At 41.7% G+C, this 13152-nt stretch overlaps 1 protein-coding gene across 4 annotated transcripts in view; it reads right to left on the bottom strand.

Moving 5' to 3' along the window:
* LMO3 (LIM domain only 3) overlaps nucleotides 1–12316 on the bottom strand; it is a 57526-nt gene extending 45210 nt beyond the window's left edge. Inside the window, exons 1-3 of one of the 4 annotated variants that reach the window (XM_009570643.2) lie at nucleotides 12117–12316; nucleotides 11831–11896; nucleotides 4072–4285 (exon numbers count right to left, since the gene is read on the bottom strand). In XM_009570643.2, coding sequence (XP_009568938.1) covers nucleotides 4072–4277 — 206 coding nt within the window. In that variant the 5' untranslated portion in view covers nucleotides 4278–4285; nucleotides 11831–11896; nucleotides 12117–12316. Of the gene's footprint in view, nucleotides 1–4071; nucleotides 4286–10769; nucleotides 10914–11830 lie in introns of those variants that run through there. The other 3 variants (XM_009570642.2, XM_009570645.2, XM_009570641.2) reach the window with 3 other exon arrangements.
* Nucleotides 12317–13152: the final 836 nt, after the last annotated feature.

The following is a 13152-nucleotide window of genomic DNA, read 5'->3' as shown; positions in this document are numbered from 1 at the left end:
TGAATGCCTGCTCTTCAGTAAAATGCTGCCAAAATTAAATAGGAATGAAACAGCACTTTGTAGTCATTGGTCGCTCAGCAGGGTTTGCGTAGTTAAAAACCTAAGTGAAAAGGGTGATTGACCTACATTGCTACTAGCTTAGCACAGCTGTACTTTCATATTTTCACTGCATCCAAGGAAGCTCATTATTTAATACAACTGAGTTACATGTAATTGTCAGTCTTTCATTTTACACTTTTAGGGGCCAGATATTAATCTCAAATGTGCAGCAGGCATTACTGTGCATCTGGAAATATCTGTGGCTGCACATTTGCACGCAAGGCTGAGAGATGAGATTGCACATAGTTGCACCTGAAATGAGGAGGCTGCCCAGGGGTAGGAGGTCCTCACGAATATGCAGAAATCAAATGAGCAGATGGAACAGGAAACAAATCCCATGGCATCCCAAAGGCAAACGCTCTGCTTTTCCCCTATTGTTGTGAGCAGAAGCAGCCTGGAACACACAATCAAATCACATTTCACCTAACTCATACCTGCAGTTTAAATAAGTAATAACATTCTAGTTAACAACCAGTTTGACATGTTAACAGCCCTTGGGCTGTTAACATAACAACTGGTCATTAATGGCAGTAATGACAGATTTCAAAGGGAATATTGTGGTTGTAAATGGACATGCTGCCAGTCAGAAGAGAGGACAGAGCAGGATAGGCTGATACATTAAGATGTCACTGTACAGTTCTAGAGGAAAAAAAAAGGGAAAAAGAAAAAAGAAAAAAAAAAAAACCCCACACTTCTTGCATATTTCAGTTATTGTAAATGGACTTGAAATACTGGTGTAAACCTAAGTTCCTTAAATTAAGTCTTCAATTTCTAACCCAAGAGTGTAGAAGCAGGAGACAGAAGCCTGCAGGGGAATTATACTTTGCATATAATTTTCACTGAGTGTGTTATTTCTAACATTGAGTCCTTTCTTTACTCAAGTCAGTTCTCATCCTCATTAACAAAACAGGGTTCATTCCTGCTGCGGCCACCCTAACACCCGCGGTGTCGTACGCTGCCTCTGAAACCACTGGAGTGACTTACATGTAAAGGCAAAGCCTCTCCAACCCAAAGCATCTTCCAAACTCATTATCTCACTTCAGATTTCTTGCCTCCTTCTACATCCCACCCCTACCTCAACTCAGAGAAACAGGTTTTTATATCGTAAAATTAACTAATTTTACCAAAGGAGAGAGCTAAAGCCAAGCAAGTTTTGAAGTTCTGAAGATCCAGATTATTTATAAAAACCTTAACAAAGTAAGTACCTCAGGGCTCACATGCAGAATGAGAGTGTGTGTCGGGGCTGAGGGACTGTTTAGTTTTTGGCAAGCATCTTTAAATGAGTGATACTGAAAGTATCATTGCAAATAGCCAAAGACACAATCACACAGTTTGCAAATTTAACCATGAAAGTTAAAGCACCCAAACTGGCTCCATTATTGCTTATAGCATCTGTAGAATGGCTGTATTATTGAAAGACATAATGAACACAGAGAGACAAGTTAATAAGCAATTTTAATCTTTATAGTATTGTGCAAGCCACATATCCTCTAGAGGGCACCACATAAATTAATAGGAAGCTAGAACAGTTTTATATTTAGCAAAGACTCCCTTTATGGTTAAAAAGGGGGGGGAAAAAAAGAGGATATTTTGAAATGGTAATCGAACCCTAATCTGATCAGTTGTACAAAGTAATTTGTTCTTTAAATTCACAACAAGTGGGTTGCTAAATACGAAAGCTTATTTGACTACAAAGCTAGAGAACATTTAACTAGTTTCTACATTAGCGTTAAAAAGATCACTTTTATAGGTTCACTGCATAACTAAGTAGATAAGATGCAATGAGGCGAATGACTATCTGCAATTACCTTAAGTGCATCAGTTTGAAGTTTAATGTAAATACAAAGCTTAAATCCACACACAAGAATTTAAAAAAAAAAAAAAAGGCTCATGACAAGATATCTTCATTAAGACTTGATAAACCCAGAGACAAAAATCAGAAACATCATAAAACTGATTATAGGATTTCTCATCTATCCTGACTTCACTAGTGCAAAAGTAAACATTGTGTATGAACAAATAACTGAAACACCAGTTTTGAATGTGGTTATGACCGACAAATATAGGCTCTTTCCTCTGAATCACACAGTATGAATTTTAACAATCTGTTAGCAAACTATTTCCTTCTTCATCAAAGGCCAGAGAGCAACAGCATGTGTATGTGCATCTTCTGGGGAAATGCTTTGCTCGTATCTCTACTACTAGGTTTGGTTTTCATTTTAAGCATTTGATTTTAAAACACTCAATCTAGTGCACTTGCACTTGGGAGATCCACGAAGTTCAAAGTCATCAGTAAATTTGGAACTTGGATCATAAAGACACAGCAGAGTTTTCTCACTCCTTCAGGCACTTCTTGTAGTGAGATTATTAAAATGGATTTAAAAATCGTTATCTTTCCCCAGAAGCTGTCCCGACCCCTCTCTCTATACACACACTTTAAGATCACAAGTGAGCTGGGTTCGTAGACAACAATCCCCTTCTGGTCAAACACTTCCCTGCCAGTTTTTAGAAGTAAGATTTTGTTACCTACTTCTGTGGCAGCTTTATCACGATAGCTTTAAGATGCAGACTCCATGCTAAATTGCCAGCACTCTATCCTGCATTCAGTTTAGAGGATTAATGGGTAGAAGAGCACTTTTACGACTAAGCAATCCAAGCTCATGTCTGAAGAACCTTGTCTGCCTTTCAGTCCCAGCTCAACAAACACACAGTGCATTTGTGATCCACTCTTGAAAAAACAGGTTGTAACACGGAGAGCGAGAGTACCAATAGCTGTTAACACTTCAGTCTTGACTCCTGTTCTAATCTACCCATACTGTACAACTTGGGAACTGATCAGTGAGTGTGAACTTCCTATTTGGTACTGGTGCTCAAACTGAAGTTGTAAGTTAATATGTTCAAAGAGAATTTTAATTTTTCCCCAATGTATTACTGACTTGAATGTCCCTTTAAAAGGAAAAGGCTTCAATACAGGGGCAGAGGAAATATTCCCAGAAGCTCACATTAGCCTGGGGCAGCTAGTCTCATTAGGCCCCCTCTACAGGGAGTGGAGGAAAGGTGCTTCTGTAGGAAATAGGTGCTCTGAATCACCCTAGAGGAGCCTTTTCTCTCTATTTACTATTGAGAGCATAGGGAGATCAAACTTGTGGGTTAAACTTGGCTCCTGCAAGTAGCCTTATTTTTTCACATACAGTCTACAGATAAACTAGCCTCTGGCTGCTCATCAGTACTCTACTACAAGTTACACTTCAAATACTTTTGAAAGGTAGATCTACAAGCAAAAAAGGCGACAGAAAATCAGGTGACAATTCGCTATATGAGAAGTGGCAGCAGGTTATCCAGCATCCCACCTAGGTCACAGAGTTAAATCAGGACTACAGTCAACGTGAGCCTACTAGCTATGTGGTTACTTAGCACTGGGAAGACGGTTATCTTGGTTAAGCTTCTAACAGCTCAATGGCATCATTCATAAAATCTTCCAGTGTCACAAAATAAACCCCTCTGGCAAATGAAGAGGACAAAAGTGAGTAAGCAAAGACAAGTGAAGCACTCCTCACTTGTACAGTTCAAATTCTGCGCTGGAGCTGGTGAAAACTAGATGCACAATTTCAGACCACTACACTTGGCCACCACCATGCTGTGAGGAGGAGGGAGGAGAAGACTCTGACCTCTCCAAGAGCACAAAGCTGTAGGAAATGGAATTGGGAGTGTGGGTGTTTATTCTCTTCTTCCTCTGAGCACAGGACCCTAGTATTAGCATCAGAAAACTGGCAATTGCCCTCATGTCTTGGTCACATGTGTTTTGTGATTCAGATTTTAGTTTTATCTCCATACTGAGGTATTTGTTTTCTCATCCTCCACACATACTCAACCTTGTAGCCTTCAGTTACCACTTCTGCAACAGTGACTACATAGGAAGGGCTGAAAAGATTTAGCAAGTTTGTTAGTGAATGCAAGAAGGATCTAGCCTACCTCAGATAGTCTCTGCGACAAAGGATAAGGTTGGCTTTGGTGTACAATGTAGAGCCCACCTCCCCCAGGCGACAGTCACAGCAGGCACATTTCAGGCAGTCTTCATGCCAATATTTGTCCAGGGCCTTTAGAAGATACCGGTCTTTAATCTTACGGTTGCAGCCAGCACAACCTTTCGGCTTGGTGTCTGGCTGGACTGAGAGCATTTGTATACCTGAAATACAACAAGACAAGAGTGGAGTGAAAACAGATATTCTCTTGAGTGCAAGTCTCACCTTTTTCATCCTCCACCCCACACACAGTTCATTAAAAAGGCAGTCCTGTAGATAGGATGAAATAACCTAGATAATCCACAGCAAGCTGAAAACAATGTACAGATAAATCTGAGAGCAGAAACTTCCACTGCTCTAAGTTACGAAGCTTCTCTTTAACACCTCATTTACCTGGTCTCTTTGCTGAAAAGAAATAAGATTGAAAAATTAAAATGAAGAATTCAAACAGTTTGGTTGAAAAGTAATCCACTTTCACCCAATGAATCCAATATTAAGCAAACAAAAATTTAAATAAGCAGCATATCTATGATGGCAAACGTAGACAAATTTACATATTTTGCACTATCTTTATAAAATATAAAAGCACTCTAGATTCTAAAGAAGAAAAGACTGAAGTAATTAGAGGCATAAAGTCAGAATTTCAGGGAGGTTTCACATAAGACACTTGGGTGCAGGGAGGGTGTGTTTTGTTTTTATGATTCCAGTTCTTGTTACACACATCAATGAAGCAATCAGATTTTCAGAGACTTCAGTATCAGCATCTCTAGTTGCAGCCTTGCAGTCTAAGGACCTTTTGAAGAATCTGATTTTAAATAAACTGCACAAGGTCGGAGAGTTGCTAGTTTGCAAAGGAAAGAAAAAAAAACAAAAACCACTCTGCCCCACTTTCCAATCCCAATTTTAGCCAAGTGCCAGTTTGGAACAAGGAGTACAGTAGTGTCCATTAAGTATATATACCTTTTGATGTAATAGAAAAGAGTATTTAAATAACAATTCAAACACCTGAACCGCTGTTTAAGGGAGGTAACTTGTAAAAGTGGAACACAGTGGAGCAAGAACACCACAGCCAGCTTTCAGAGATCCATACAAAAATCGATTGCCCTTAGTTTTGCGGTAAATGGTAGGAGAAGGTCACTGCCCCGAAGTGCTTACAGACTGGTCTCTCTTGGTTTATCGCACAACTGTCATCACATTACACTCACACCAATTCTCTGAAAGTCATTTCTTAGAATAAGCGAATGCATAGCCCTGTTGATGCTTTGTTGGACATCAAACAAGCACCAGAGAGAAAGAGAGAAGTGGCAAGCAGTTTGATTATTAGGTTACCTCACTGATTTCAATGCAGAGATGTAACTTTAAAAAAATGCTATTCATTAGAGTGCATCTGAATATTATAGTGAAAATTTGTCAAGACTGGGGAATGAATGCTGTTGCCTACAAGTAAATCCTACCCCAAAATTCATGGCACGGCACCCTGTTATTATGTGGAGGCTGTGAAAGGTCAAATAGAGTCTTGTAACAAAGAAAAGCAAATTCAAGAGCTCCTCATCAAGAATATTCTACTACCTACTGTTAAGAAAGCTTTACAGTCCCAGCTTCTATCAGCAGATCTCACTTGGTGCTGTAACACACCACAAGAGACAGGCAGGCTCAGGGAGCTAGGATAGGAACAAGTTGGGCTTCAGGTTTTTGTTTTGTTTTTTAAAGCCCTCATAGGGAAAACATGAAAATGAGTGCAACGTTTGAAGCAATGGTACAGTATGAATTTGTGGATATTAGCACTACAAAGACAAGAGGCTAAATACTACACTGAAGCATCCCAGGATGTCTACGCACATGTATACGTGGAAGATAGTGAATTTGTGTGGACCGCAGCGACTGTGGAGCCAGCTAGGTGACTTTCCAGGGTTACTCAGCTGAACTTCCAAGTTTCACTGGCAATCACTGAGTTAAAAATAGTAATTCTTATCATGACATATGAACACAACCACACTGCTCCCCTCTTTGCAATACACTCTTAATATGCATTTTAGACTAATATATTTAACTGTTAAATTAGCCATCCAGTAACATGCAGATAGTTCTCCTAGCGGGCATCCCCAAGTACCACAGCAATACTGCTGCTTAACATCTAAAGCTTGTAACAAAAGTATCATGTCTCTATTTTTTCTATCAATAAGTATAAAAAATGGCATTGCTGCCTTCCCATTACTCCCCAATCAATGCTACTCTCACAGATCCTACACCACTTACAGAATCATAAGATCTCTCTCTCATTCACAAGGGGGAGGATAAGATCCAGTGACCTGGACAAGGCTTCCACAGTAAGTCTATCCAAGATATGGAAATGAACACACACACCTTATCCTAAGCAAGCACCATGAGACAAAAGCCGAGCCTTTACAGTATTTTCAGTTGCTAACAGACTCCCCTAAATCCAGGATACATCTATGAAGTAGTAAAATAGCACAGCTACAAGAAATAAAAAAAGTGGCTAAAAGCAGTGAAAATATCAGGTTTTTGGTGAAGAACATATACCAGGCTGCAAAGGGAAGTCCTGTTGGATCTCTAATACATTCACTTGGTCAAAAAGCCTTTATCTGTAAAGTTGCACATCACAGTAGTTTATACACAGCTCTCCTCCTTGGCCACATAGAGAACAAATGCATAAAATCAGCCACAATTTAATTCAGTGTCTTGGAACCCAGTAAAAAAGTTCAGAAGCATGAAGGGCTGTTCTAGGACTTTAATCTTTAGCTCGAGGGAAACCAGGATAAACTAGGAGCTAATGCAGTTAAAGGCTTTAAAGAAAAAAATCTTAATGTAAAAATTTTGTTGCCTGATAAGGAAGCGGGTTAGAGAGCGGAGGCTGACAGTCTCTGATCCAGGCTGATCTACTGTCCTGCACCACCTGAAAGGAACTAGGGGCCACAGAAACAACACTAAACCAATGAATATCTGAGCAAATTGCAATAATCAAGCCTGATAATTCCCGAGGTATATGCTGAAAACATAAGGTTATACATATTACAGTTAAAAATGCAGCTTGCAGTTTTTTCCTTACGCATAACCCTGCACAGGTTGATACATTTGCTACATGAATTACAGGGTTCTGTTTGCTTTCCTCGTGTTGATTAGCCCAAACCCTCCTTGCAGAGCTGAGTGAAAAGGGTGCAGACACCCCATGGAACTAGCTTTAGCAACCCTACACGTCTATTAGCCTGAGAGAAAAGGTGGTATTGACATCTCACTGGCAGCATCTTCGAATTAGGGATTCAATCTGCAGCAGCTTTTGGAGGGAAGGAATGTTATTCTTCTCTGACAGATTTGAATTTTTCCACACTTTACTTGAAATAGAGCTCTTCTTTTTTAAATGAAAGTTAAAAAAAATATATAATCCTCAAACTACTGCTTCATTATAAAAAAAAAAAAGTTATTTTGTGGAGCATAGACAGGTTCTAAACAAATCAAAGCACAAAACAGCACTCCAAGAACTGTTTTACTTATATCCAAATTCCTTGCGCATGCCCTTTTCTTCACATGCCCTGGATTAAATCGCGTAATTTTGAAGACGGAACATTTTATTACTTTTTTTTTCTGTATCATATGAGACACCTTAATGCAGATCACCTCACAGACCATCTCTCTTCCCTTTAATGTTCCCATAAGATCTCCAACGCAGTTACACTTTTCAGATATGCGCTTATGTATTTTTAGCTCTTTCTTAATTTGGCAATAAGAATACCTGCAGCTTACTGTCAGCCAGCTTTTCACAGGCTGTGGTTTAAGTACCCATTTATTTCTTAGGACACAGGAAGGACCCTTTCAGAGTCTGACAGCACCCAGAGAACCATCCAAACTGCTTGTCGCTGAAATAGCGGGTAGCAGCACACAGCGCTGCTGCCTGGCTGCCCTTCTCCACATCCCCCACCCCAGAAAAGCAGAGCTTACAGAATACTTCTAAAAAACATGCAGTTCCATAAGTGCTACACCCAGGCTGGAGGAAAGAAAAAAAAAAAAAATCAAACTAAACACAGTTTTCCCTTCAGTTCCGCAGCGTCCTACCCGTGCTCTGCATCACAGAGCAGATCTGTTCTCAGAACTCAGAAATTTCAGTGCCTAGTCTGTCACTGTCAAACAAACCCTTTTTATTTCACCCCAATATGCTTTCAAGGGCTTCCTCTATCCTTCTCTTCATTCTCTCCCTTCCTCCACCCCCAGTCCCCAAGATACTGCACATAAAGTGCAAAGCTGTGTCAGGAATAAGACTTCATCACCACCCACTACCTTCAGGATTTTTTGAAGGGAGAACTTAATAATCTGATTCGCAAGTTTCCAGATTTCCCTCAGTCTCCCCAAATAAGTTTGATGCAACTGACTCCTATCCCTGGTTATTGTTATTATCGTGTGATGAAACACTATTGACTGATTTGTAACTGTAATTTCAGGATAAAGAGGAAAGATTGCCTGAAAAGGCTAAATTAGGCTTCAGGAGAAAGGCAGAGAAACAAAAATCCTTTCCACTCCAATCATCATCCTTCTCAAAAATCAAAGAGAATAAAGATTTAACATAATGGAACGTATTTTGTTAGTGATGTAGCAGTGTCTGTAAGCAGGATTTGTCCCTGATGGTGCTAAGTGAAACCCACAGAACTCAGTTCCTTGTTTTTGTATACACAATCTTTGAAAGGCATGTTAGGGGAGGAAGAGTTGGATATTATTATACACTGAATTACTTAAAAACTTCTAAAGACTACTCTATCCCCCTACCCTTTAGCGGAGGCATGCACATGATCCTACCAAGGACAGTAGTATGTACAGCAAGGCAGGGAAAACTTGTCTCTACCTTAAAAAAAAATTAAACAAAAATCAGTTTGGAGCAAATTAAGTATCAGTGCTCTGGTCTTTAAAAGAGAGCAAACTGACAGACAATATGCAGTCAACAAGAGAGTTACAGATCTAGAAGAAGATAAAAAGAATACTTTTCCAATGCTTTCCCACTTTGTAACTTCATCCTAAAAGCATTCAGAGCTCCAGTTATTCAGGACAATACACAGAGTCTTAAAAAAAAAAAAAAAAGTTAAGGTTTCAGAAGCTAAGAAACATTTCAGAACTCGCATGTAGCACATCAGGAGTCGTAACTAGTTTTAGATTGGCATGTAAATTGTTCTGTGGAAAATTCTTATTGCCTCCGAGACCCTGCTATTCTGAGTTATTTGACAGTTTAAGGGAAATCATAATTAAAAAAAGAGACATAAATAATAGCCTGTGCAGTGTGGTGCACAGAAATAAGTAGAACCATTTCATTTAAACTCTGGTGAGCTTTTAATTGCCTGGATTGCATTGTGAACCAGCCTAACGGTTGATTGCCTCCATTATGCTCTCTTGTTCTGTGCCATTCATCCACACAGTCTCAGCTTCTGTAGTTAACACAACAAAGTAACCGCAACTCCATAACACTCAGGGTTTTTTTTTTTAAAAAAAATAAAGTAAAGATTTTAGTACTCTGAACATAGTCTCCTCTGTATACTTTTGAGTTAATATTCCATGGTATATAACTAAACTTCACCTCCTACCCTTTCTTCTACAGAGGAACATGATTTTCGGTTTATTATTTTTGATTTTTTTTAATAAGGGAGGTGGGTTGGGAAGTGGGAAAAAAAAAAAGAAAGGGAAGAGAAGAGGTTAGGTAAAAACTAAAAAATGGGAATGCAGTGCCACAGCTGGGAGCAGTGATACAGATTAAAAGAATTTGGCCAACATGGCTAGTCGATTGCCAAGAGACACCAAACAAAAGATTTCTCTTCTTCTTTCCCCTTCTCCTTCTGAAAGCTAGATTGGGCCTAAAAGCTTGTTTCTCTCTGTTCGCTGGCCCAGAGCATCCCTGCAGGCTGTAGCCCCCTAAGGGACAACACAGCAAATAGATATACCCAGATCTCAGGGATGGGAACTGCTTAGCCACCTTCTCACCGATCTCGTGTCCCCCCCCACCTCTCTCCCCCAAGCCCTTCCTCTTCCCCCCCTCCTTTTTTAGAGCAGTGGTGCTGGGAACCAATTTGATTCCCTTTTTCTCCAATGCAGCTGCAAGGCTCAGAGATACTGACATTTTTCCACTCTTATCAGTTTAATTACAGTTACCATGGCAGCAAAGTGCTAGTGCTTGGCAAAGGCCAACAAGAGATTTGCAAGACTGAGTTCAATTTTGATGCAGCTCACATGCAAAATAAAAAAATAAAAAAAGATAAATAAGAAACATACACTCTACAACAAAGAATCCCTTTTGGAGTTAGACGCTCAAGCCTTTTGTGCTAATTCCTTTCCAGGCAAGGAAAGGGATGGGGCGATATGAAGAAGAGGGGACAGGGAGGTGTCAGGAAAGCATGCAGCGATATTTGTTCCACGTAGCGATATTTCTTGCACCTCGCAAGATTAATTGGTTTAAAGAGTGGTCCCTACAAAGCTGTCCCAAGAAGCGGTATTTTGGGTCTCTTTAGAGCACATGCACGCATAGATCCTCACTACTGCAACACATTCAGGACCGAAGAGGCAGGAGAAACGCTTTCGTTGTCTTCCCCCTCCCCATCATCTCTACCTTAAGGCACCCCGAGCTTGGTGCGCACCCAGACAGGAGAACCGCCACCTTACCAAAACTTTTCTCCTTTTTCTGCATGAGTTGATCTAAGGGCGCCTGGAGAGCTCCTTCTCATTGGAAGCACCAAATCCCAGCAAAAAAGTAGCAAGTGCTTTTTCCCCCCCCCTCAGCTCCGGTCAAGTGAGAAGGAAGCGCGGCGGGTGCGGAGGGGAGGGATGCGGGGAGGGATGCGGGGAGGGATTTGGGGGGAATGGAGAGGGGTGTGTGGATGGTGGTGGTGGTGGTTGTGGGGGGCGATTCAGCACACCCCGAGCCACTGGCCGCGCACGGCGATGGCGAGCAACAAAGCCACATGCTCCCCTAACTCTAAGCCTATAATCCCAGTGGTCTCTTAGCTTTGTTATAACAAATGGGTTTGATTAAACTGTCACATGCGGTGTTAGCATACCATATCGTGCTTGGTATGGAAGAAGGGGGGGGGGGGGGCGCAAAAGAGGGGGAAAAAAAGGAAAGGATCGTAGACAGAAGTACTAATTCCTAATGCCAGCCTGGGTGTCCTTCACCCGATCTGGTCTAGGATAGCTTAGACCCCGGCTCTGCTCCCACCTCTGCTCTGCCCAAAGGGTTAACCCTGAACCGAACCAGTTGCAAATTAAACTGCTGTACGGGGGAGGCTTGTGGATTAAAGCCGGGGAGTGGGAAATTAACCGACTCCCTTGATAATTGAGAGCACGTTTTGAGAAGCTCTGGAAGAAGCAAGAATAATAATAACAATAATAACGTGTGTGTGTATGATGCTGCGATTCATTGTTAAGTTTGACGGCTGTTTCTTGAGACATACAGTTGGATGGGTTTTGCTCAGCATCCTCCGCTTGCATGTATTTCATGTCTCATCATAAAAATAATGAAGCCTCAAATGATTTAAACAAAACAGTCTCAGCAGAGCTGCAGCCTGAGTGAAAGTTGCAGTGCAGGGATGTGTGTGTGTGTGTGTATTGCAGCCCCGGCTTATGACTCAGAGAGAGAGAGAGAGTGAGAGAGAGAGAGAGAGAGAGAGATGCAGACACACATACACAAATGACCCAAAGCTTATGTACACAGTTGCCTCACTTACCTTCTCAATTAAGCGATACAGGGGAGGCAGTTCAATAAGCACAGTGGCTGCTTTGTAGCTCTTCTCCTTGGGAAAGGTCAAAAAGAAGCATTGTTTGGGGAAAAAAAAAATAAAGAGGGGGTGGGAGAGATGGGGAGGGAGATCGCTATTCTTTAAGTTTAAAATAATGAGGTCCTCAAGGATCCGCCAAGTAATTGTGTTGACCGCATCCGAGCTACAGGTGTCCTCCTTTTAGTATCTTGCAGTCCAAGGCTGTCTGTCTCCGTCCTGGCTGAAGACAACTTACCTAAAGCAGCGTGTGAGGAGCCGAGTTGAATGAAGTCAGGGCTTTATCAGCTGCAAAATGCAATCCCTTACCAGCCAGACATAATACAGCAAAAGAAAAGGTCACTCAGTTATTACTGAGCCAGCAGAGCCCAGGCAGCTCTTGTGGAAGACCACAGAGAAGCAGCTCCCTTCCGATTTAAGGCTATTTACCTCTCTCCCCCTCCACCCACCCTTCCTCTCCCTCTCCCCCCTCCCCCCTCCCAACTCCCCCTTTCTCTCTCTCTCTCCCTCTCTCTTTCTCTCTCGTTCTGCAGCTCGCTCAAGTACAGCCGCCCTCGGAAAGTGCAAAGCAGCCAGGAGACAGATTGGGCTTTGTTGGTAATTTCCCATGGTGAAAATTTACAAGCCTGCAAGTGCAGTCAGCAAAACCACATGCATATGCTAGACACAAACACCAGGGACACACACACACGCACACACAAGTGACCTCTACCAAAGCGGCTCAGGATCACCTTCCCAGAGAGTCCTCCAGAAACAGACACGGCAAAACAGGGGAGCATGTCCCCACCTCCCCAAATACTTTGTTTAAACAAAACAATGTTACCTACGCATAAAAAAAAAAGAAAAAAAATGGCAAGATACGTATCTCTCTATTAATGAGTAATGAGAAAAATCCCTCAAGGTGAACACGCTGCTAGATCTGAGCTGCTCAGGAAGGAGTGGAAACTCCAGAGTGAAAGTTTCCTGCTCCTCAGCATGGTCCCCGCTGCCGGCAGCATCGTCTCCGTGCCTCCTGGTCCCCCTTGCCACTTGCCATCACCCTCCCTGCACTTTTTTAAGCTGAAAGCAGAAGGAAGACAAGCTATTTGCCCCCCTACAGGATCCTCGTCCCAGAAACTGAAGACGGATCCTTATTCTCTGCCTAGTGGTGGAGGGGTAAAAAAAAATAAATAGACATGGGTGTGTTGTAGGTGTTGAACACCCTTGACCAAGAGACAGACAGACAGACATGCGAACACAGAAGAGATACAGCAAGCTTTGATATTCAGCCACAT

This window comes from Cuculus canorus, chromosome 1 (assembly GCF_017976375.1).
Source record: "Cuculus canorus isolate bCucCan1 chromosome 1, bCucCan1.pri, whole genome shotgun sequence".
In the NCBI taxonomy this organism is placed as follows: domain Eukaryota; kingdom Metazoa; phylum Chordata; class Aves; order Cuculiformes; family Cuculidae; genus Cuculus; species Cuculus canorus.
The sequence above is the reverse complement of the archived record's forward strand: the minus strand, read 5'-3'. Positions and strand labels throughout refer to the sequence as shown.